Here is a 21855-nt window from a genome sequence, read left to right on the forward strand (position 1 = left end):
ACTTGATCCCAAGAACTTCCCGAGTGCCTGTATTGTCAACGATAGAATCAGACAACCCACTCACCCTTGAACACTCTCACTCTGGCCTATGCCCGGGCCTCAAGGTCACGTCCCTTACCGCCCTTATGCACGACACCAGAACCATTCCAGGCAGCGACGACCTCTGCGTCACAATCTCAGCATGGTCTAACTTCGAGGTTGGCGCATACGGACACCTCAGACTCTCGCCGCCAACCACAGGGGGCGAACATGGGACCATCGGATGGGAGAAGTGCTCTCTTTCCGAGTCCATCGCGACTTCCTTCGGGCTCCCTTTCAACAGCTGCCTGAACGGCCTCGCCCGTGTGTTCTACGACTTCCCGATCGGCGTGCAGTCTCATACGCGCGTATGGACCGTGGACGCGTCGACTGGGATTGTGCAGCACGGGCTACTTCAGCTACCGGAAGACTGTCCCAAGTCCGCGCTCGTGTGGAGCGCCGACGGCTACTCGGGCAAGGTCATCCTCAGCTATATAGAAGCAGGCCGCGTTATGGCAATGGTTCTGTATTACAGCTGACATACAAGCAACAATGAAAAGTACAGCTGATTACCGGGGTGCAAAAGAGTAAGCAAAAGTATGCGCACGTTCTACCAATATCCCATCAAGTCCTGTGTGACCTGCGTATTATCCTTGTTATTATCTGAGCGAAGCAAACCCGCCCGTCGACAAGCTATCGGGCACCGGCCCATCACAGCTGTTCGCCTCGTCAAAGTCAGACGTGACCCCGATGACGATGTCGCCGCCGACCTTGAACGTGTCGTAGAAGTCGAAGTAGCAGCGCGATGCGGCTGGCTTCCCGTTGATGGTCACGTTCTTGACGTACACTGCTGAGCCGTTTGCGATGGGATACGCAATCGAGTTCGGATCGTAACCCTGGACAGTGACGGTGGTGCTCGCATTCATGTAGGTGTTATGGATCGTGTACTTGGGGATGAAAGGCGAGAGTGTCAGGTAGTGCGACGTCGAGGGGACTGGACAAAGCACATTTGTCAGCCAAATAGAAATTTGCGAAGACCTAGAAAGGAGAGCGCACCAGGGTAGAGACCGAGGAGATGGAAGATCAGGAATGTAGCCATGGCTCCAGAGTCGTCGTTTCCCGGCAGACCCTCCGTCTTTGAGGCGAAGTTCTCATACACGAGTTGGCGAGAACGCTTCACACTGTTCGCGGGTGCGTTGGCGTAGTGATATCCGACGGGCGCCTGGAAGGAAGGCTCATTGCCTGCCAAGTAGTATCCAGACTACAGGTATGTCAGCTCGATAAAACAGAAAAGCAGAATCATTAAACTGGCATACATCGAAGTAATGATCCAATCTCTTGATAAAAGTGTCCTGGGGCAAATCATTAATTTCAATTTAACAAGCGATGATTTGATATAAATAACTTACATTGCCGCCCATCATCTCAATGAGGTGCGCGACATCATGGGGCGCGTACCTGAGGAAGCATGTGAGTAGCCAATTATTTACCAGTATAAAACAGAATTACCAGCTGTACTCCCACGACGAAGACTCGAAGAAGCCAACAGTGTTATCTGCCTGCAACGAGCACTCGCGCGACGTGTTGGTGTCCTTCGGCGAGCAGTCAATGGGGTCAGTGTAGAAGAAAGTGCCGTTGGAGTAGCGCTTCTGCGTGAAGCCTATGCATGACATAAGATCAGTACAATAAGTCAAAACATAATCCGTGATGTGCAATGACTTGCCCTTGAAGCCCTCGCTCTCCACGGAGGGATCGAAGACATTACGGTAATACTGCAGTTATTTAAAAAGACAGTATAAGAACACAGTAGGGGAAACACATACGTAGGACCGGTTGGTGTACGACTCGATGTCACTCGTCTTGTTCAGCAGGAGCGCGACTTGACGAATGCCAAAGTCCTCAAACGCGTACTCAAGCGTGCGGCTGGCCTCTCTGGTCTGACGACCGGTAGACGAGGGATCAAGCACGGCGAACGGCACGTATCCGTACTCCCTACAAATAACATCAGCTCACGAAACCTACGACTTCAAAGTAGAGCTATCGCACTTGTAAACGTTGATCTGCCGCCCAAGCGTATCCCACTCCGGCGGATTGACCTCCCCGTCGGTCCACAGAGCCTCATACAGCTCGCTCAGATCAACGCCGAGAGCCTGCGCCTGGTCGTGGTAGCTGATCGCAAACTGCGAGACGATGTTACAGCCGCTCGAGCCGCCCTGGGTCCACCCGGGCAGGTTGTTCGCGCGGCACTCGGGCATCCAGCCCTGTTTGCGCCAGCCGTCGATGTAGTTCTCCGTCATCTGGGCGAACACGTCAGGCGAGTGGATCGACATGAAGGGGAAGAAGGTGCGGAAGGTGTCCCAGGAGCAATACAGCGAGTCGAAGTAGGGCGAGGTCGTGTTGGCAAATGCGCCCTGGCCTTCTCCCGTAGCATTGCTCTGTGGAACAATCATTATTAGGGTGATCACTCGCTTTCTATGGGAGGAGGAGCACTGACAGGAGTCAAAGACGCGCGGTACATTGACGAATAGAACATCTCGGTGATGTTCGCCGGGGTGTTCGCGAAGTCGATCTCGACCTTGCTCAGCTTCTCGTTCCAGAGCTCCTTGGACGCGTTCAACACCTGCTCGAACGACGCGCCGCCGATCTCAGTCTGCGCGGTCTGGCACGCCTGGTCGACGGAGGTGTACGAGATGCCGACGCGCGCCAGGATGGGTGCCGAGGAGTCGTTGAACGAGACAAGCGCGCCAGACTGGTACGGCGTGCCACCGTACAGGAGCTGGGTGACGTTCAGATGGGTCATGCCGAGGCCTTTGGCGTCCATGCCGTACCTGAGCTCACTGTCAGTCACGTTGCATTGATAAAGAGTTGGGTTACACACTGGTCACCAGTCCAGACACCGTACTCATCAAACTTCTGCTCGAAGTCGTAGCATGCAAACGCCTCGTATGTGTATATGGTTGGCCCGAAGCTGGTGGTAGGGTGCATGAGTACGCGTGCAAGGGTTAAGCATACCCGGTGCTTACCTAGAGCCCCAGTGGCCACTCAAAGTAATGCGCGAGTTCTCCGGATCGATGTCCATGACTCCTCCCTTGAACGACGCAGGGAGATCGTTCGCGAGATCAATCGTGAAGTACGGCTTGGTGCCGTTCGGGAACGTGAATCGCTCCAGCGCCGCGCGACGCGTCGACGTCGCCTCCATTTGGATGTCATTGTCGAGCGTGAGCGAGAAGTAGCCGGGATACGCGTCTACGCCGAGGTTAGGGGTCACTCCACAAGAGCTCCTATGAGCTCATGGCTGGAGCGTACCGTCGGTATTATTCTTGCGATATTGCTCACGCCCGAGTAGTGTGGTTTCGCACGTATCGAACCCGCCCGGGCAGAGCATGGGCATGACCTCGAAGTTGCCGTACGTGCCTAGGGAGGAGCCCGTTCCACTGTCGTGCATGGGGCTCAGGCCACGGCATTTTTGGGTCGCGTCATCAATGTAACCTGAAGAAATGGTGCATACAGTCAGCGCGAGACGTGTTTTCAGACTTGGGACGCGTCGTACCAGCCGGAGCGTAACCTGTGAAGTCGGCGGTAACGCGCACCTGCGCGATGTAAACGTCAATAATCCCTGATTCTTGATGGATACGTGGTGAATTACCATGGCGAAGGGCACAGCGGCTCCAGGACTACATGACGTTCAGACCGGGCAGGATAAACTTCGGATAGTTTTCGACTTACCAGACATCACCGTAGTTGATAGAGTCTAAAGGTTGTTCACGTTGAAATCAACGCGACAGCAGGACGTGCAGTGGCTGGCACTTACCTGTGCCAATGAACGGGTTGACGAACGCAGTGTAGTCGAGGTCGGCCGTCGAGTTGGCCTTCGCGGCTGCCTCGATAGCAGCGGTAATCCTATTCTGAACGTCAGGGGACGGTTGTGCGGCAGCGAGGCCAGCCGCAAGAGCGCCGGCGAACAGCTTGGTGGTGAACCCCATCTTGATGGAGGTGGTCGTCCGTCGAGCGTTCAAGAGACATCCCCAAGCGAAGTGAGCTGTCTATTTATGAAACGAGACATAGAATGTACACGCATATGACTGTGGAAATTGGAATCAAGATCACAGCGCGGGCATCGTCTGATGACCTGCCAGAGCCTGCCAGTGACTTGTCCGAACAGCGTCGGCACTGGGGAAGCAACAAGCACCACATGGCAATCTCCACGATAAAAAAAGGTCTCGTGTGCTCTCCTTGGCTTGTCAAGCCCGCAACTCAATGCCAGCCAATGTCCAGAAGATACAACTTCGCATTATTATTGATGGCTTGTAGAAGCCAGCACAAACTCCAGTATCGGGACCGTATGTACCCTTATGTACCACACTCTACGCCAGGAACACCACCACACGGCACACTACAACAGACTACAACACACCGACGCTCTTGCCCGCCCCTGTCAAACCTTGCCCACTCAAGTCTATTCAAGTTGACGTCGCGTGTCATCTTGTGTCATGTCTCAGTTTGAACCAGCGAAACTCGTGGGCGCCTTGAGCTTGATCGCCCGGTCGTTGTAGGCGGATCGGGATAGGGCACTGACTTGGTGGACCAAATCTGCTTCCCCGTGTTCGCCGCCAGGCGGCGAATCGATAGCCCTTATATACGGCATCGGCGTGAGAGGCATCAAGAACTCAGCAGAATCCTCAGCCCTGTGACCGCTGAGCTGCAAGCCGTGCAAGCTCCCCGCTCACGAGGTCCAGCCCCTCACCACACCAGAACTGACGCTCCTCAGGAGGTAGCTTTGAGAGGACATAGTCCGCGACGTCCGGTCCGCCTCTGCCTATCCCTATACGAAGCCTGTGGAAGTCCGTGTTGTTGCCCAGGGCAGAGATGACGCTGCGTACGCCATTGTGTCCGTTGGCGGACCCCCCGAGCTTGGGCGAAAGGACGCATGGCTTGTGGGAGAGCGAATCGTGGATCACCACCATGGAGTTGGGGCTTTGGACAGTGTTTCGGAGTGCCGAGGCCACTGCGGGGCCGGTGATGTTCATAAGGGGTTCTAAGAGGGAAGTGGCAAGTGGATCAGCGCCTGGCGTGGGCGGAGGAATTTCTACATGCACGCACTGGGTTTGAGGAGAAGAAGAGAGACGGGCGTTTCTCCAAGTGTTATGCTACCACGGCCGAAGAGACCTCCCATGGCTCTGTTGGTCGCGAGAGGGATGCCATATCTCGAGGAGAGTGCATCGACTATCAGGTGGCCGACGCTACACGTTGTTCGCGGTTAGGACGACTGAGAGAGCGGTTTGGGGGCGCACCTGTGGCGGGTATTCGGATAAGGAAGATTTCCTAAGCCAACGACGAGGAGCTGGGGTGTTTTGGTGATGGCCATTGCAAGAGTGAGAATTTGAGGATGGTAGTATACTGTCTCTTTCGTACAGCTGCTCGCTGTGATTTATATGCGCGCGTCAACTGTAGTCAGCGAGCATCGCCTAGCTCAGTCAGCAAACGTCGTCTTGTTGACTCGGGCGACGGCACTCGGGACGGGAGGAGTGAAGAGGCGGCGAGATTTCTAAACGCCGGGGGAGGTTTGCCGGTACAGCCACACAATTTCAAGGTTGCACACCCCTTCAACTCATTACACAGGTCGATGTGCGAGCTCGCATGCGAGTTTACGAAGAAAAACTCCTGTAAGCATGACATACAGATGCTAATAGAAAGTATCAATGTCCCGCGAAAGCGCTAATATACATCTACTTCAGATACAAAACCGAAAATTCCTTAGCAAGGAGCTCCAGAACCTCGTCACCTCCAGCATTCCACAAGTCCATCAGATCTCGCAACGCCGCATATCCCGCGGGCGACTTGTTGATCTTTGGCCCATGCGAGCGGATGAGCACCGCGGCCGTCTCAGTAAAGAGCGCACGTAGCTCATCGTCATCGTCGCTATTGGGATACAACGGCGCCTGAGTCAACTTGCCAACGACAGCGACGACCTCTTCCTCGTGCAATATTCCATTCGTGTTAGTTGGTCCATCAAAGGCTGTAGGAAACTGGATATATCGCCAGCGGCGCTGATGGACCTCTCGGATGATATCGGCGAGTGCAGAAACGTAGACGTTGACCCGTTCTCCGTCGGGCGCCTGCTTTGCGTTGAATCTGGCTAGTCGCAGCTGCATCTTAGGTTAGCGAAAGCGGCCTTGCGTTAATCAGGATATGCAGGAACACACCTTGAGCTCAGCAATGACTTTCCAGTAGGCAACACCGCCTCTGGGCTTTCCACTCGCACTCGAGAGCCGACGTTCATGTTCCTCTGCAGCTGCGAGCCAGTCAGTGACGATCGGAGCAGTATCCACGTCCGTGCCGACGTTGTTCAGGAGTGTCAGGAAAGAGCCGAAAGGAGGCATTCCACGGGGAGACTTTGTTGTCACAGGCTCCTGCATGTTCCCCGGCTCAAGCACAAGCAGACCGACGCGCTTCACGATAGCAGCAATCTTGTTCTTCAAGTTTGGAGGTGCGTCAGGATTACGAAGCACGGGAAGCAGGTATGCCCTGACATCCACAACGATGAAGCCGTCCTCAACAGATGTTGCCGTCAGCGACGCGATATTCTTGGGATAGTGCGTCGCCTTCTTCTGGAGCCAGTCTTCTCCATGCTTCTCCTCCAGAAGTTTGAAAATCTTATACGTCTGGTCTCGGTGGAGGAAACATGTGATCCTCTGCTCCATGAACTTCCACACCCACCAGCTCCGCTCGTCGTCAGCCGCAGCGCCAATGATTTCTGGAGTGAAGAATGACCCATAGATCCGCACGGCATCCAGGACGATATCTCGAGCAGACGTGTCGATGTATGCGCCTGTAAAATTCTTTTCAAGATCTGAGCTGACTTCGCCACTCTCCCGAGCAATCGCCGTCTTGAGCCAATACAGCCTCTTGTTGACCAGCTCAGCCAAGACTGGCTCGACGACGTGCTTCACCCACGCGCGGTAGATACGCGAGTGGCCTTTCGTTGGCTTTCCAAGGTCAGCTCCAAGCAGCGCCTGCGCGATAGGCAATTCGTCCGAGATCTCTGGCATGTCCTTCGTTCCTTGTCGGGCGGCGTCCCAGCCCTTTTCGGAGAGCGGTGTACTCTCCTCAAGTCGCTGCGCGAGCTCGATGAACGGCTCGAGGACTGTCCACACACTCGGATCGTCTCCTTGTGCTACCAGCCGGGCCAGTACGACGTCGACGAGGACCTGCACAACGTAGGACGTGACGCTCGCAGGTGTCTTGAACAGCCCAGCTTGCACCAGCTCCTCGATGAACGACACGGGAAAGATGCCACACTGAATAGCAGGAAGGAAGAGCTGAACAAATGCCTTCTGCGTGCTGACTTTGATCGTCGGCTCCTCCTGCGGCGTCTCCTTGAGAGGCTCTCCAGCAGCCTCAGCGGCCTCCGCCCGCGCCTTCGCCTCAGCAGCCCTCTGTCTGCCCAGTTCAGCCTTCTCCCTGCTAAACTCAAGCAGACTCCGCGCAAGTACTCTCGCTTCCTCTGGCCTGCGCATCTTGAGCGACCCGCTCGTGATAGCGTGGCGGTGCCAGCTCGACAGCGTCGTGTCTTCTACGACGGCCCACGCCTGTTTGTTCCCTAGACCAGGATTGCCGAGCCGCCGGACGGCACCGAGCAGTGCCATGCGCATCCGGATGATGTTCGGATCGGACGTCTCCTCCGCGAAGACCGCGTCAAGGAGGACCTGGATGTCGGACGGGTGCAGTCGCGAGATCGTCTTCTCGGCGAGCCACGCGGGGAGAACGATCATCGATCCGTATGAGTCGACGAGGTCCTGCGAGACGCGGGCGTGATAAAGCGCGTAAGTCGCAGGGAGATCCAACCTCGTTGATGCTGGATCCGGGGGAGGACCGGGAATCTCGGCCTGTATCGTGGTGAGAAGCCACCCAATAACGAACACCGTGAACTGGTGGATGGTCTGGAGGGAGCTTCGCTTGAGAGCTAGCTCCCTCGAGTAGGGAACGATGAGTGAGTACTGAGTTTGCCGTGTGAGCTGCTGACTATTCAAAGCAAGTATGGTCGTAGGTAGCTCATCCTCGTAATATAGGATCGGAAGTGATGCCTCAGAGGGGTCATGCGTAAAGCTATCTCCCACCGGACCGGGGAACCTGGGCAAGAACGCCTGCTTTGTTCTGCTCAGCTCGCCATCGAGCCACAACAACTTTGTGATCCCGGGGTGTTGCAAGAGCATAAGCGACGGATTCGGATCCACCTGCTTGTACTTCTCCAACAAAGAGCGGACCAACGCGACGTGCTTCTTCTTGTTTGTGAACATCATGTATGCCTCAAGGGCGCCCTTGTACTTCTCGGGATGCCAATCGAGCTTGTCATCCACGTCGTCGAGCTTGGTATTGGGGTCCTGAAGCAAAACACCGTCAATGTACCTTTTCAGACCCGGCATCAAGTCGAGTCCATCCTCGCCGCCAACGCTATCAAGGTTGCCATCAGCGATGACCCGTACGGGTAAGAACGACCGCCAAGTCCCTTGACCGATTGATTCTTCTCTCCTGCTCCTCGTCTCTTCCTTGTCCAGCGGTTTCATGGTTGCGCGCGCTTCCCGATAGAGCTCCTCACGCTGTTCTCCCCAGCCATCGAGGAACGGGAGTATGACCTTTGCCACCCTCGCATCGATGCGGATTTCGTCGAGTATCCATGGAATGCCTCGGCTGTAATCCGTGGTACAGTACTCTATGACATGTGGGTAGTCGACGAGCTTGAAGTTCTCCCAGTCTCTCCAATGCTTGAGAAGAGGTGCGAGCAGAACTTCGCGTAGCTGGCCTTCATCACCACATAGTGTAGGATATATCTTCCCAATCATCGCTGTTAGCGCCAACAAAGATTAGCAAAACCTTTGCAATCTCACAGCCCCCAGGCCAAGGAATGCTCACCAAACCGTTGTTCCATAACGGCAACGATGAATTTCCCGACTGTCTGATAGTCGTACTTGATCGAAGACTGACGATCTGGTTCCTTGATCCAGGTCTTCAGCAGGTCCAGCGCGACAGCGATCGACTGTTCTGTGCACCTACACCATGCAGCTACCGCATCCAAGTTCAGCTTCTCGCGAAGCCCACCGACTGCTTTGAAGCCACTAGGGCCCGCTATGAACCTCGTAAATTTAGCACTGACCACGTATATCGCCGAGAACAGCTCAGGGCCCGTGTTCGGGTCCTTGGCGTAGCGCGTAAACGCCCAGCTGAGCGTGTCCACAAACAGCGCCGGACTCTGGGCGATGCACGCGAGGACGATCGCCGCATACGAGAGGCTGTACCGCTCCTCACGGCTTTTGGACGCCTTGCGCTTGAGCAGCTCGATGGCGCTCGCGACGGCGTCGTCGTTGTGCACGACCTGATCGGGTTTGACGAGGCGGAATACTGAGCGCTTTGCGCCGACCTGCAGTGCATGCGGCAGGTCCGCCTGCACGCCAGCTGTGAAGAGCGCGCCGTTGATGGAACTGAACGCGAAGTACGGCTTCGGGATGAAGCAGTCCATATTGCTCTGCTCTACAAATGCTGAGTGCGCACGCAACCCAATCGCGCATATCGTAGCAACATGGCCTGGGTCGAGCATCGCGAGAAGCACGGAGGAGAAGCGCGGGTAGCCCTGCGTCTCCGCTGGGAGGGTAAGAAGGTCGTGCCCAGTATTAGCGTAGTGCAATGCGTTGATGAGCGGTAGACGAGCGGGGCGCGGGATGCTGTTGAGCCAATGGGTGAGGGGTGTCATCAGGTCACCATACCAGCTCTCGGATAGACCATCTTTCGTGTAACTGATAAGCCTGAAAATGGCGACGAGAAGGCCCGTTGGTGTCTCCGTCTGCTCAAAGGAGCGAAGCTCATCTGCCTTCATGGTTTTCCACTCCTCTGGCGATCTGGCATACCGCTCGAGGGCGACCTTGACGAGGTTGTCTGCATCCTGAGCGGACTGGTCTTCTTCCTTGAGCACCTTCTGCAGCTGAGCGAGGGCTTTACACTGCGAAAGTCCGACGCGGATGACATCGTTGGGTGTGTTCTGCTTCTTGAGCAAGTATGCAATGTAGCCCGTCAATGTCGCAAGATCAATGACATCGTTGGCAACAACTCGCGAAGAATGGGTCTGCTCGTCCACGGAAGCATACTTTATGTAGTGTTCCAAAAACGTAGCGAGAAACTCTGGGCCCTTGCCGTCCTTTGCCCGCATGAGCACGTCCACTGTGTTGTAGAGCGCTTCAGGCTGGTCAACGACAATGTCGGGCAAGTTCTCGAGGTGTTCTGAAGTGATAGGGGCGCCGACGTGCTTAAGAAGTATGTTGCGCACAAGATTGGGACGCTTTTCAGCAAGCTGCTGCCATATGTTTTCCGTAGCCCATTGCGAAGAGCAGCGGGAGAGGATGGCGAGAAGGGTGGGATCTGAGGCAGCTGGAACCAAATTGCGTATAGCAAGCCGGGCGTACTGCGAGAGTGGACAAGTCTCCGTGGTCTTGTCAGTAAGGAAGGGGTAGATCTCGCGTAAAAGGGCGTCAACCAGGGTAGATTGAGCCGCAGTTGCCTTGGCTCTAAGACCAAGAGAAGAGAGAAGACGCGCCGTAGCGTATTGGGGGAGATCGTTCCTGATCAAGCTTACGATCGCCTGCACATCGCAGCTACCAGGGGAGGTAATCCACGAGGCAGTAAGAACATCAATGGCTGCGTTTACCACTGGAGGGAATGGCGATGATTTGGCAGCCGTTATCGCCCATGATGTCGAGTTCGATCTTTTGAGCAGGAAGGCATAGTCCTGAGGTGTCACATATAGTGAGGCTTGAGAGAGGGCGGCGTCAAGTTGAACAGGAATGGCATCGCGTTCTTGAGTGTTGAGGTTTGCCCAAAACGCTGAGAGTTTCTGCCTCCGAAGCTGAAGATGAGAATCGTACACCTCCTCAAACAGTTGGAGCAAAGGGGTTGTCATCTTGAGCGACCCTTCTTGCTCAATCGGTTGAATAATGACTGTTCTGCGGAGGATGGATGAGTGTGACTCACTGCGCAAACGGAGAGCCACCTATGGTACGTATCCCAGGTGGTGAGCCGTCCAGATGTAATGGAGATGGCTACGAGTTGGAGAGAGCCCGGCCCCTACGTGGCCATCTCCGATGAGATTGGTAACATCACCGCCCAAGGACCATGGGCGCTGCATGAAGAAGACTTTGATTGTTCACATGGCTTGCATCTGCTTGACCTTGCTTGACTCATTCTGACCAAGTACTATGTAAATCATGAAATATTGACTCTTCAGATCTTCAGAGCCTACAAAGCTTTGTGATCATGATGTTTCTGCGTTAAACCCTGCCACCTGACACACGGTTGAACGGCCGTCCCTGATCTTACCCAGACATACATCCGGCTTTACGAATGGTTCCTCTCTTTGACTCGTGTTGAGAGAGCTTATGATCCGATGACACGGAAGGCATGTCAGTGGGCGCTTATCAATTGGTGGCTGTGCTGTTCCTACGGTCCACTGACACTGCCGAGCGTCAACTCCACTTTGGCACTTGTTGTGCCTTAACTCAAACATGTCGCGACGACAATCACAGCCCCAGTCTCTCCCCTCCCTGAGCTTGGCACAAAAACGCGTTTATGTCTTGTCTGACCTCGTTTGTATCTGCTCTTCATGTCCTTCCACCGACACCACGCGTCAAACGGGCCAGACATATCCGACGAAGCCCTCCTGCAGCCTAACAGACGGCCCAACGACGACGGTTGGTCGGAACCTATGTTAAAATATCCTCCGCAAGGCTCGTCCAGCACAGTCAACACCAACGCAAAGCAAAAAACAACACTTTTCGGGCTCACACTCGGGAGTCTTCGCTGGCTCTGCCATGGCCTGCATCTCCTGTTATTTATCGTGCACATAATCTTGATCGGGATCTACGTTCCCCACCTTGAGCACCGCACTGTCGTGGCTATCACCGAGAGCCACAATGTGCTTCCAATCGTACTTAGTGCGTCTATGCAGGCTTTCTACACTGTGCGCGCCTCCTTTATTTCCTCGCGTTGCCTATTGACCCTCTCCCCGTAGATCTATTCCACAATCCTCGTCGCTATCACCCAGCGACTCGGCCTCCTTCGCATCCTCCAACGACGCGAAAAGCTCACATCCCTCTATGACGCGTCCGGCGCGTGGTTCGGCCTCGGTAGCGCTTTCCTTGGGCTATGGAACAACTTCCAACTGCCCGCTAGCGTTATCAGCACCTGCTGTATCGCCCTCTACCTCCTCTGCGTGCTTGTCCTGCACATCGCCTCCAGCTCGATCATACAGTTCCAGACGTTCAACGCCTCCACGCCCGCCACCGTCTCCACGCGCCTCGGCTGGCCCGGCCCGAGCGCTAACCTCACCGGCTACAGTTCGCTGGGCTTCGGCGGGCCCGACTGGCAGAGGATTGGCGGGCTTGCACCCGGGATTAGCACGATAGGGCAGTACAACGGCAAGGGCTTGAGCGGGGCGACGCTATACGACACGCTCGCGGTCACGCTGGACAATGCGGGGAGGGCGGAGGTGAATGCGACAACGATCGGGTTCAACTGTGGATTAATTCCTGCGGGGAATATGACCATCAAGACGGGCCAGACGGGGTCGGCAACTGTGCAGACAGGCACGGTGCTCGAGTGGGACAACTTGACGGCCGAGCAGACTGGGCCGTATGTCACGCCTTGTGAGTTGCTTATGCAGATACATCGTCGATGGCTGAGGAACTGACGTGCGGTGGTTGGGAAAAGGGACGGATCAGATTCTGTACAACTCCATTGTAACGGATATGATAAATGGACCTACGGTGAGCTCACTCTCCGATATTACCACCTCGTTCTCTCATCGCTGTCGTTCCACTCAATACTTTTACTCCATCCAGATCGACATCGTATACACCATAACGACCAGTCTATCCCCACCCTCCTCCTCCTCCGCTACCTCACTCTCCAAAAACTTTGGCGTCCCCATGCAATGGACCTACTCTGACAGCGGCGCGTCTAAGAACAAGACCGTCACGACGTACTGGGTTGGCTGCGGCATGGTCACGTCCAACGGGACCGTGCAGATCAACGTGCGCACCAACGAGCTCGTCGGAGACGTGCCAAGCGTGAGCGTCAACAAGGAGTGGCAGAGTCTCCCCGCGGGGAAGGTGTACGCATGGGACGGGTTGAATATGCAGACGTCGAATCCGAGTCCACAGCATGACTGGGTGAGTCTTAGTTTGTATAGGAATGGATGTTCCAGATAGGGCGATGACGGTTTACTGATGTGTGTGTGTTATTTGACATTTGTAGCTCGAGCTGGCGCTGAACAATGCGCCCAAGTCGAACATCACGATCACGGATTTAGAGAACGAGAGCTATAGTATTTCCTTGCTTGACTAGTACGCACTTCTTTCTTCGCCATTGTTGAGTGTCATTTAAAAATTCCGTCGTCGTGCAGCTACCTCATGTATGACCTTGGCATCTGGAATAACACGCCCTCCGTCTTGTTGACGCCGGGAATCATCCCCTCCTTCCCGCCCGACCCGAGCTTCACGCTGGATCTGCAAGCGCTGCAAAGCGGACTTGCGAAGAATGTCGCGGGGCTGTTGTGGACTGGTACGCAGCGCCTATGTTTACTACCAGAAGCCAGAAGATGAGATGTTGACGACGAACAGCGGGTCAGCTCACGGATGGTGGGTACACGCCCGATATCGGGGCTGCTGATGTGCACCAAGATGTGCTGGCGTGGCGACTGAATGTGCGTATCCCCTCACTCAGAATGTTACCAAAATCCTGACATGTACTGTTCAATCGCCTCGTAGATCAACCTTCTCCCCGTAAGTGCTCCTTATATGTTTACTCCCTCTCTACCTCACGACTAACCTGAACAAACTACGCCACCCACCACACAGCTCCTCTTCGCATTCTTTGCCTCGCTCATCATGCTCGTCCTCGCGGTATACATTGCCGGTGTGCGGACGCACGACGACCCCGCCGTGCGCGGCGCGGGCATCCTCGAGATGCTCTGGCTCGCGGACCGTCTCCCGCCGCTGCGCCAGCGCCTCGACGGCGTCGCGGAGCCGACGGTCGACAATCTGCGTGCGGCAGGCATGTTCGAGGTGTGCCTTGCGGAGAAGTTTAGGGAGGCAAGCGGGGTCGTTGCGAAGGGTGAATCGGAGGGACCTGGGTGGGGCGGCCGAGGCGAGGGGGAGCTTTGATGAGGGTTTGAATGGGGATTCTCTTTGCTCTTCTCCATTTTGGCAGCGCACAAATGGGCGTGCCCTCCGACTGTTGGAGTCATGAGCTTCGGCTGCAGGAAGTTGACGTTCGCGTCGCTTCACGGTGGTGGCACGCTGGAACGTTTATGTTGAAGTACGAAGTCTCCCAACCATGTCGCTGTCTTTAGCTACTTATAGTGACGATTTTGTACTCTACGTGACTTAATCCTAGTCCACCATCCCAGAGTGTCAAGCGCACGTTCGACGTGACCTTATTAGTACTGCACCTGAGGTTCCTTTCGTCCCGGGACTGGAGGTAATCAAATATGTCAGTGAAAGGCTCGGTTACAGCAAGGACATGGTGCATGATGTCAATATGATGATCTTGGTCAAATCGGTCCCGCTCGTCGATTGGTAGAGGGTGGATAAGTGTGCAAGGATGTTAAACGTTAAACGGTAAGCGCTAAGCGCTAAGCGCCTAAGCGCCTAAAGGTTTGTTTAGCTACTGACGTGGCTGTGCTGAGATGTACATGCTTCTCTTGCGTCGCCGACTCGGACCAGACACAGCAACCTCGGACATACACGCGAGAACGGGATGTAACAGCCAAACCGGCGTAAGCTAACAAATGAGCTGATGCAAGGATAGTAAGGGACAAATATCAGGAACGGATAGCCTCCATGGGCAGACGTGGCAGTTCACCCATGTGAGATGGTGGAGTTGAGTCAACTGGTCACAATCATTTCCTCACAGGACCGCGACCTGGTTCCTGGAGCGCTACAGGCCAGCTGCTCATCAACGTTCAAACGTTTAGGTGAGTCGCACATCGTCTTGTCCGGAAATCTCATAAATAAGAGTTCGACTTGATCTTGCGTCTTCTTGCGTACTAGTGCTGCGTACGAAATGGAGACCCCACTGCTCCAGCTTTTCAAGGACGTATATGATCTCGACCTGCCGTCAAGGAGAAAGAGACTTTCTACGTACTGGTCGGAGGCCAGCACCGAGCAGCGCGAATCCGTACCCGCAGAGCTCGACAACGCCCTTTCCCAGTCTTCCCTATACGTGACTCCGCATGACTACGCCTTCTTCCTGAGGAAATCGAGTTCCATTTCTTGGGCTACATCCGCCGCGCGAGCCTCTCGACAACCCTTGATCGTGAATGCGAGTATCGACGTGCTCGCCTCGCATTGGATTGCAAGCCCAGAGAATATCGAACTTCAAACGGTCGTCAGCTTGGTCAAAGACGATCTTCCACACTATGCGACTGTGCGCCTGTTCAAGACCCTTGGAGTAAAGGTCAAGATAACCACTGCGCTTTCGAGATACATAGACCGGCTCTTGCAGGAAATATACCCTTTCCTTACGAACAAGACCGCCGAAGAATGTTCCCTTTCCCAGTATGCTAGGCTTGCAATTCACCACCTGGTTTGCGCCGCCTCAGAGCCTGTCATCATGACCATCATCAAGCACTACTCTCCCCTCTCCAGTGCAGCCTGGTGGACATTGCCGAGAAGGCGTCCAGAAATTATACGGAACATAGTGCTGAAGCATGTTGGCGGCCCGATTACCTCAGAGCCCTCCTTGGGTTACACCGATGTAGTTGCCACGCTCCCTAGCTGCGGCGGCGGTAAACTTGGGTGGCTCGTGGAGAGATTGATGAGCTCTAAAGACCCAGATACTCCGGAGTTTATCGCCGTTTTCCTACAGCGCTACGAGAAATACGCCTCGGTTGATCACGCGACACATACCGAACATGTCACAGCTGGCAACGTAATCGGTCTAAACTCGTTGGTGGAGTGGCTCAGCTACTTGCTAAGGAGGCAGAAAGATCCTCAGGATGTTATCCGCGTTGGGTTGGCTCATTGCAAGGCTCTTACCCGGCTTATGGAGGTCTGCAGAGAGGGGCCCTGGTCGGCGAATAGTGTGGCTCCTCTGGTGAATCTCGCACTACGGCGGCTGTATGCTAGCTGCCCTGCAGAATGGGAGCCCATGGTAGCAGATCGACTTCACTCCTTCGATAGCTCACAGACACCGACTGGGTTTTTGATCGCCATCTTCAATCTCATGCAGTACTCCGTTCGCTCCCTCTCGGTCCCCAGCGAGGGCCTCCTGCAACAACTTATGGAGTGGCTTCGCATTATCCCCCGTCCTGCCCGTCTCTCCCTCATTAATACCATCCATTACGCCAAAACTGGCAACAGTTTGCTGGAAATGCCCGAAGACCGCCAGCGGTACCCGCGAGTAGCTTCTTATGTCGTCGTGACTCTCGACCCGGATGATCAGGCACTGATACTTGGAATCGGCAGACGAGCTCATGACGATTTCTTCTATCGCTCTGGCATTCCTTGGAGCTACCCTGACTCAGTCGCTAACTTTTCGAAGTTGGAAGGTGCTCTGCGTAGCGCAGAAGCAGATTCGCATTTACCGCACGCACTTCACGTTGGCTCCTCCCGAACCCTATTCCGGCTCGGCGCTACAAATGTCGCTCAAAAGGATCCGGATGTAGCGAAAGTGGTCGAATCCATGAGGAGGCGCGCGTCAAAGAGTCGCGAGCAGCGCTATACACTTACTATCGGCGCGCTTGCGTTGTCTACGGTTGCGCAGAGCCCTACGGAGTTCGTGGAGACGCTTGACTGGGCATTTAAACGCTACGCGAAGGATCCACAGACATCGCCACGCCTGTTTAACGACTTGTTTGGAAGATCAGGCGGCTATTCCTCTTTCAAGGCCCTCGTCGCGGGCCCGTGTGGAATTGTGCCGATCGCTGGTATGGAGAAATGCTTCAACGTCGACGCGGTTGCGGAGTGGTGCAGAGTCACCAATCGCACAGTGACGATAGGAATCGACCTGATTAGGACATGGGCGAAAGAGCCTGACCATCAGAAGACGATTATGACAGAGTATATGCCTATAGGCAATCATATATGCACTATTATTCAGAAGCGCTGCGGTAAGTCTCTCGTAATTGAGGCGTATGGGAGCATTATCCTCATTAAGATACTCCAGAATTGGTTGAAAAGATATACCCTATCCTCTATTCCGATGCCGTCAGCCTCCGCCAAGCGATGTTCAACCCTCTTGTAGAGCTATGGATAGAATGGGAGAAGCTCAGGATTCACGAGTATCCACAGTTACTCGGTTTTGATGAGATGTGTAATGCCCCAGAGACCTTCAGTAGTCTCAATGTACTCTCACAAGATCTTCCAGTCGTTCTCCCATTCCTCGACAAGCTAGGACAGCATCGTGAAGATCTCTATCGGGAAGCTCGCAAGAGATTCGCATCTCCAAGCGCAGAGGAGATAAAGAGGAGAAGAGACAAACGCAAGCACAGCACACGCTCGTACCTACCTTTCAGCTTCAACGTCCGTGGACAGATCGACAAGGTCGGACTCGAAGATGCTCTTGAGCTGGCGCCCGGGTGGAAGAACTATGTGGACAACATACTGTTTCAGGATCCCGCCACCACACTGGACGATGTGGAGGATAAATACGATTGGCATCCAGGACAGTTCGACAATGCGGTCCGCGTGTACGTCGATTATACGACCAAGAAACGAAAAGCTCAAAAGGTCCGCGAGCTACTCGATGGGTACAAGCATATGGACCCGAATTCTTCTTTTTCCGTCCTACAACACGACAGCACCTTCCAGCTCATTCAGTCGACCACAAGGCTAAATAAAGTGAATCGCACATACCTCCCCGCCTTCCCGAGTGCTTCAAGAGACAGCATCCTCTTGAATCCTAGCGAAGACAACTTCCGCCGCGGCATTGACCAGAAAGAGGTCGATACCCTGAAAACTATTTTCGGTCTGCGCCGTCGGCCCACCGGGCGTCAAAATCATGAATTGCCTCTTCCTAACGTTGATGAAATATATCATCTACGAGGTTGTTTACACGCAGCACACCAGCTCACGGTACTCGCCACCACATGGATTGCCTCTGTTCTGGGGATCACTGTTTCCTCCGACTCTCACCAGATAGAGGCCTCCTCGAATTTACCCGTCACGTATGCGCTGCGTCACGTCCGCATGTCAGAACAGTTCATGAAGCTCCATGGATCGAATACGACGTTGCCGATTTCCCTCCTCGAGAAGACACTCCCACACTTACACCCAAGTGATGTTCAGACTCTGCTTGACGCAGTGTTCGCGAAAAAGATGTCTGAACCGCATGAGATCAGTATACGTATGGCTCTGCTCGGTACTGTTCGCAGACTCGGAGACCCTCGTCTGGGCACAAAGGAGGCATTCAGCATTGTTGAGGATACGAGTATGTCTAGTTGGCACCGGCAAGCCGTTACAATTAAGGCGCTCAAGATCCGTCGGCCAGCTGAGGCGAAGGTTTTTGCCCGAAGTTTGTTTGAATTTAGCCAGGAGAAGATCAAGCAGGCAGTGGAAAGAGCTGCAGCAGAAATACAGGCGGCCAAACATGCTAAGGCGACCAGCGACGAAACGAGGCCCCAGACCGAGAAGCAAGAAGACAAAGGGCCTAGCATCAAAATGAGCACCCAAAAAATGTTCATTCAGCTCCTCCTTCCCGCATTACAAGACGGGCTCCTGAGCACGTCCTTTATCGAAGATCTCGCGAGCTCCGGCTTGCTGAAAACATCACCGGCCATTACCTCCTACGTCGTGGAGGTTCTCGTTGAGGCTGTCATCTCCAGCCCTCAGTTTGTTCAGTCGCAGGATGTCCCCGAGACGTGGGCGGTCATCCAGCCATTCATCGCGCTCGCGCAGCGGCTCGAGGAGTCAACACCGCTGAGCGAGGAGGACTGGCGCGCGGCGCGCGAGGGAACGGGGCCCATGCCTGAGATCTCCGATGAGCTGCCGATTGCGTGTGCATTGCTACTCGACGTGTCACTGGGAAACTCCGCGAGGGTTCGTAAGGCTTGGACGAAGCACGTCGTCGAGCCCATCCTAGCCGAACTTGTCAACAAGCGGCTCCGATGGATGCGAACTGCGATTGCGCGCGAGAGCGGGGGTGACTCCGAGCTTGAAAAGACGATTGAGGGAGATGCATACATCGACACACCGGCGTGGACTGTCTTGACGCAGACAATCAAGCAGTATGATTTGTATCTATGCCCAGAACTTGACGAGATCGTGGATGAACGGAGCTGGTGGGTCTGGCGGTTTACAGAGCAGAGGTTCGCGAGCTTCCTGCAGCGGGACAGGGTGAACACGTTGTGCGAATTGCTGAAAAAGAACCACGGAGAAGAATGGCTGTCCAAACAGGATACCGCTTATTCTCGGAACATCTCCAACCTGACGCGCAACATCAACGAGCTTGGTATCATCTTAGTGAGCAATATCCAGTGGTTATTCCTGCCAGTCCTCCGAAACCCCGACACCCCCGCACATTTGAGGTCTGAGATATACTGTGTCGCGAAGCGCATCGGCCTACTCCTTCTTGAACCTGAAATGATGTACGAGCCGATTACTCGAAGCGCTCCTCGTGGAACACAACCACTAGCGTCTTTCTTAGCTGTTTTTGACACCTTCAAGTTGGATGCACATACCGTCCCGTTGGTGGAGGAATATCTTGCTGCAGCGGAGGAGCATGAGCGCAAGCTATCACGTGGAGGAAGCAAGATTAATGGCGGAGTCGCGTACTGGAAAGTGATTGTCACGCTGAAGGTGAACTCTCCCTTAGTTATTTCATATAGGCCACTTACTGAATCAAGGGACAGATGCATCTCGCGAAATATAATGCTGGGCAAGTGTCAGACGAAACGCGTGTCGAAGTGTACGCTGCAGACCTCTCGAAGCTCATCCAGCAAATCCACCGCGGAGGCTGGCGATGCATCCACTTCCCCCACGACTTTGAGAAAATGATTGATATGAGCGGGGTTTTACGCGACAGGGAGATTGTCTCCGTCGTTCGTGCTTTGACGCAACCACCCACGTTCACCGTTGATGACGCAGAGTTACGCTCGTATTACCTCGACATGGCGACTACGCTCATCAGCTTCCACGGCACAGAACTCAGTCAATCCACAGTGGGACGCGCAGCGCTCAAAGAACTGCTGGACGCTTGGATTGCAGCAGACGATGGCGTGATGGAGTTCCTTGCAACAGACTTGATGGTCCTGTATTTGTGAAATATCCCGGCTGAACTGTCTGTAAAGTACTGAGCGTATTAAAGAGCATGTCATGTCAATGTCGTGACTTGAGTAAAAAAGCATAACAAAAAGTGCCACGAAAACGTGAAGTAGGTCAGAGAAGAGTATTCCTAAACCAATTGCAAGCTTGTTCCAGCGCGCCTTCGTATCCGGCCTTCACATCGGGATCATTCAAGTCAGGGCGGGCTGCAAAACCATGCGCGGTTCCTGTGAAAGCGCTCTGTTCAGAACACCATACATTCACGTCGATACTGACACTTACCTGGATAGTCCTTGAACTCGTACTCGATAAAATCAGGCTTCCCTGCACGTGCCTTGAATATCGACTCCGCGTTAGCTCTCATTTGAGGCTTGAAGCCGGGGTCCTCTACGTGGGTTGTCAACCCTATTTAATAAACGGAGAAGCACATAAAGAAACGAACCCTCGGCGCACGCCCATGATGTGGGGACCTACAAATGAATTTGTTAGTTATGGATACTGATCTGTTGATTATTGTAGACAAACTTTGATGGCTTTCAGCTGCTCATCGCTGAGTCCACCGGGATGGACTATCACCACGCTATTGAACGCATCTGTAGCGCCTAAGCGAGCCGCCATTGAACCACCAAAGCAGTATCTAAAACCACTATCAGTGCCTATTTTTTTTTTTATAAAAAAAATTGAATATGCTATGAACTGACCCAACGGCGCCAATCTTCTCATACCCTTTCTCCTTCCTCAGCCTCTCTGCCAGCTAGACATAGAACACTCTCAGACACCGAATACGGACAACATGTAAAGCATACTTACAGAGGAGACACGGGGATCCACAACGGCGGGCCGGTTGCGGTAGAAGGGGAGAATCAAAGTGGGCATACGGGCGAACATGAATTTCATGAAGTCGAAAGTGGAGGTTCCGCCCTTCTTGACCGACAAGGTGCGGGCCTCCATACCGTTCACGTCCAACAGGGGCTTCCCTAAAGATTTAAACAATTGGTTGTTTGAGAGCATAAGCAAACACCTAGTGCGAAAACAAGGCCATCTCAGGCGTACCTTGGAAGAAGTCGGGGACCCACACGTCGCAACCGACCTTCTGGGCAATCTGGTCGGCCATGATCTTGGAGTTGACGAGAGGCAAGCCGAACGCGTCGGTGAGGTAGAACACGGCGCTCTTGGATGTGCTGCCCTCAGGAGCTGCTGCGAAGTAGGCGCCATCATACTGCTGTTGGATCGAGCCGGTCGGAGTGCCGGGGATTGTGCTTCCCTGTATGCAATTTGGGCAGCTCATGGTCGCGATAATAAACTGGAGGAGAAAAGTCTAAGGGAGAAAGACTATTGGTCTCAGAATTGGGGATAGTGGTGCTTCTTATTCGGAAGAGACGCGCGAAATTGAACACCGAGGAACATTACGGCACGCGTGCTTGACGTTGGATTTGAGTAAGATTTGATTTTCCACCTTGACACATGCCAGAGTGATGCTGCAAGGGGTTGTTGCTCGCGCATCTCATCATGTGATTGCCCACCGACAAGATTC

The 21855-nt window shown here is 54.2% G+C and overlaps 6 protein-coding genes across 6 annotated transcripts; 2 read left to right on the forward strand and 4 right to left on the reverse strand.

Moving 5' to 3' along the window:
- Positions 1 to 677: 677 nt before the first annotated feature.
- On the reverse strand, positions 678 to 4001 carry CONPUDRAFT_88873 (glycoside hydrolase family 92 protein; the record flags this gene model as incomplete). The annotated part of the gene is made up of 16 exons (XM_007768587.1): positions 678 to 1012; positions 1075 to 1279; positions 1335 to 1370; positions 1428 to 1476; positions 1528 to 1678; positions 1742 to 1790; positions 1842 to 2010; positions 2065 to 2453; positions 2513 to 2846; positions 2897 to 2986; positions 3042 to 3264; positions 3325 to 3507; positions 3569 to 3608; positions 3665 to 3692; positions 3745 to 3769; positions 3830 to 4001. The coding sequence occupies 16 exons, from the start codon at positions 3999 to 4001 to the stop codon at positions 678 to 680; spliced, it is 2478 nt and encodes an 825-aa protein (XP_007766777.1).
- A 313-nt stretch (positions 4002 to 4314) lies between these two features.
- On the reverse strand, positions 4315 to 5383 carry CONPUDRAFT_120974 (peptidyl-tRNA hydrolase; the record flags this gene model as incomplete). Its single annotated transcript, XM_007768588.1, has 3 exons — positions 4315 to 5053; positions 5119 to 5258; positions 5310 to 5383. 3 exons carry the CDS (start codon positions 5381 to 5383, stop codon positions 4698 to 4700), a joined length of 570 nt encoding a protein of 189 aa, XP_007766778.1. The 3' UTR covers positions 4315 to 4697.
- A 340-nt stretch (positions 5384 to 5723) lies between these two features.
- CONPUDRAFT_136056 (uncharacterized protein) lies at positions 5724 to 11158 on the reverse strand. Its single transcript, XM_007768589.1, has 4 exons — positions 11054 to 11158; positions 8929 to 11006; positions 6222 to 8860; positions 5724 to 6164 (listed from the first exon to the last, which is right to left on the reverse strand). The coding sequence occupies exons 2-4, from the start codon at positions 10961 to 10963 to the stop codon at positions 5745 to 5747; spliced, it is 5094 nt and encodes a 1697-aa protein (XP_007766779.1). The 5' UTR covers positions 10964 to 11006; positions 11054 to 11158; the 3' UTR covers positions 5724 to 5744.
- A 504-nt stretch (positions 11159 to 11662) lies between these two features.
- On the forward strand, positions 11663 to 14222 carry CONPUDRAFT_151876 (uncharacterized protein; the record flags this gene model as incomplete). The annotated part of the gene is made up of 9 exons (XM_007768590.1): positions 11663 to 12019; positions 12071 to 12704; positions 12769 to 12824; positions 12900 to 13229; positions 13315 to 13403; positions 13463 to 13620; positions 13680 to 13762; positions 13827 to 13841; positions 13917 to 14222. 9 exons carry the CDS (start codon positions 11663 to 11665, stop codon positions 14220 to 14222), a joined length of 2028 nt encoding a protein of 675 aa, XP_007766780.1.
- Positions 14223 to 14900: 678 nt separating this feature from the next.
- Positions 14901 to 20320, forward strand: CONPUDRAFT_163888 (uncharacterized protein; the record flags this gene model as incomplete). Its single annotated transcript, XM_007768591.1, has 4 exons — positions 14901 to 15034; positions 15111 to 17170; positions 17227 to 19856; positions 19910 to 20320. Exons 2-4 carry the CDS (start codon positions 15124 to 15126, stop codon positions 20318 to 20320), a joined length of 5088 nt encoding a protein of 1695 aa, XP_007766781.1. The 5' UTR covers positions 14901 to 15034; positions 15111 to 15123.
- On the reverse strand, positions 20291 to 21621 carry CONPUDRAFT_163889 (dienelactone hydrolase endo-1,3,1,4-beta-D-glucanase). Its single transcript, XM_007768592.1, has 7 exons — positions 21375 to 21621; positions 21132 to 21298; positions 21023 to 21075; positions 20847 to 20958; positions 20764 to 20791; positions 20604 to 20708; positions 20291 to 20548 (listed from the first exon to the last, which is right to left on the reverse strand). The coding sequence occupies exons 1-7, from the start codon at positions 21607 to 21609 to the stop codon at positions 20436 to 20438; spliced, it is 813 nt and encodes a 270-aa protein (XP_007766782.1). The 5' UTR covers positions 21610 to 21621; the 3' UTR covers positions 20291 to 20435.
- Between the last annotated feature and the right edge of the window lie 234 nt (positions 21622 to 21855).

The sequence above is a fragment of the Coniophora puteana genome (genome assembly GCF_000271625.1).
Source record: "Coniophora puteana RWD-64-598 SS2 unplaced genomic scaffold CONPUscaffold_4, whole genome shotgun sequence".
Taxonomy (NCBI): Eukaryota; Fungi; Basidiomycota; class Agaricomycetes; order Boletales; family Coniophoraceae; genus Coniophora; species Coniophora puteana.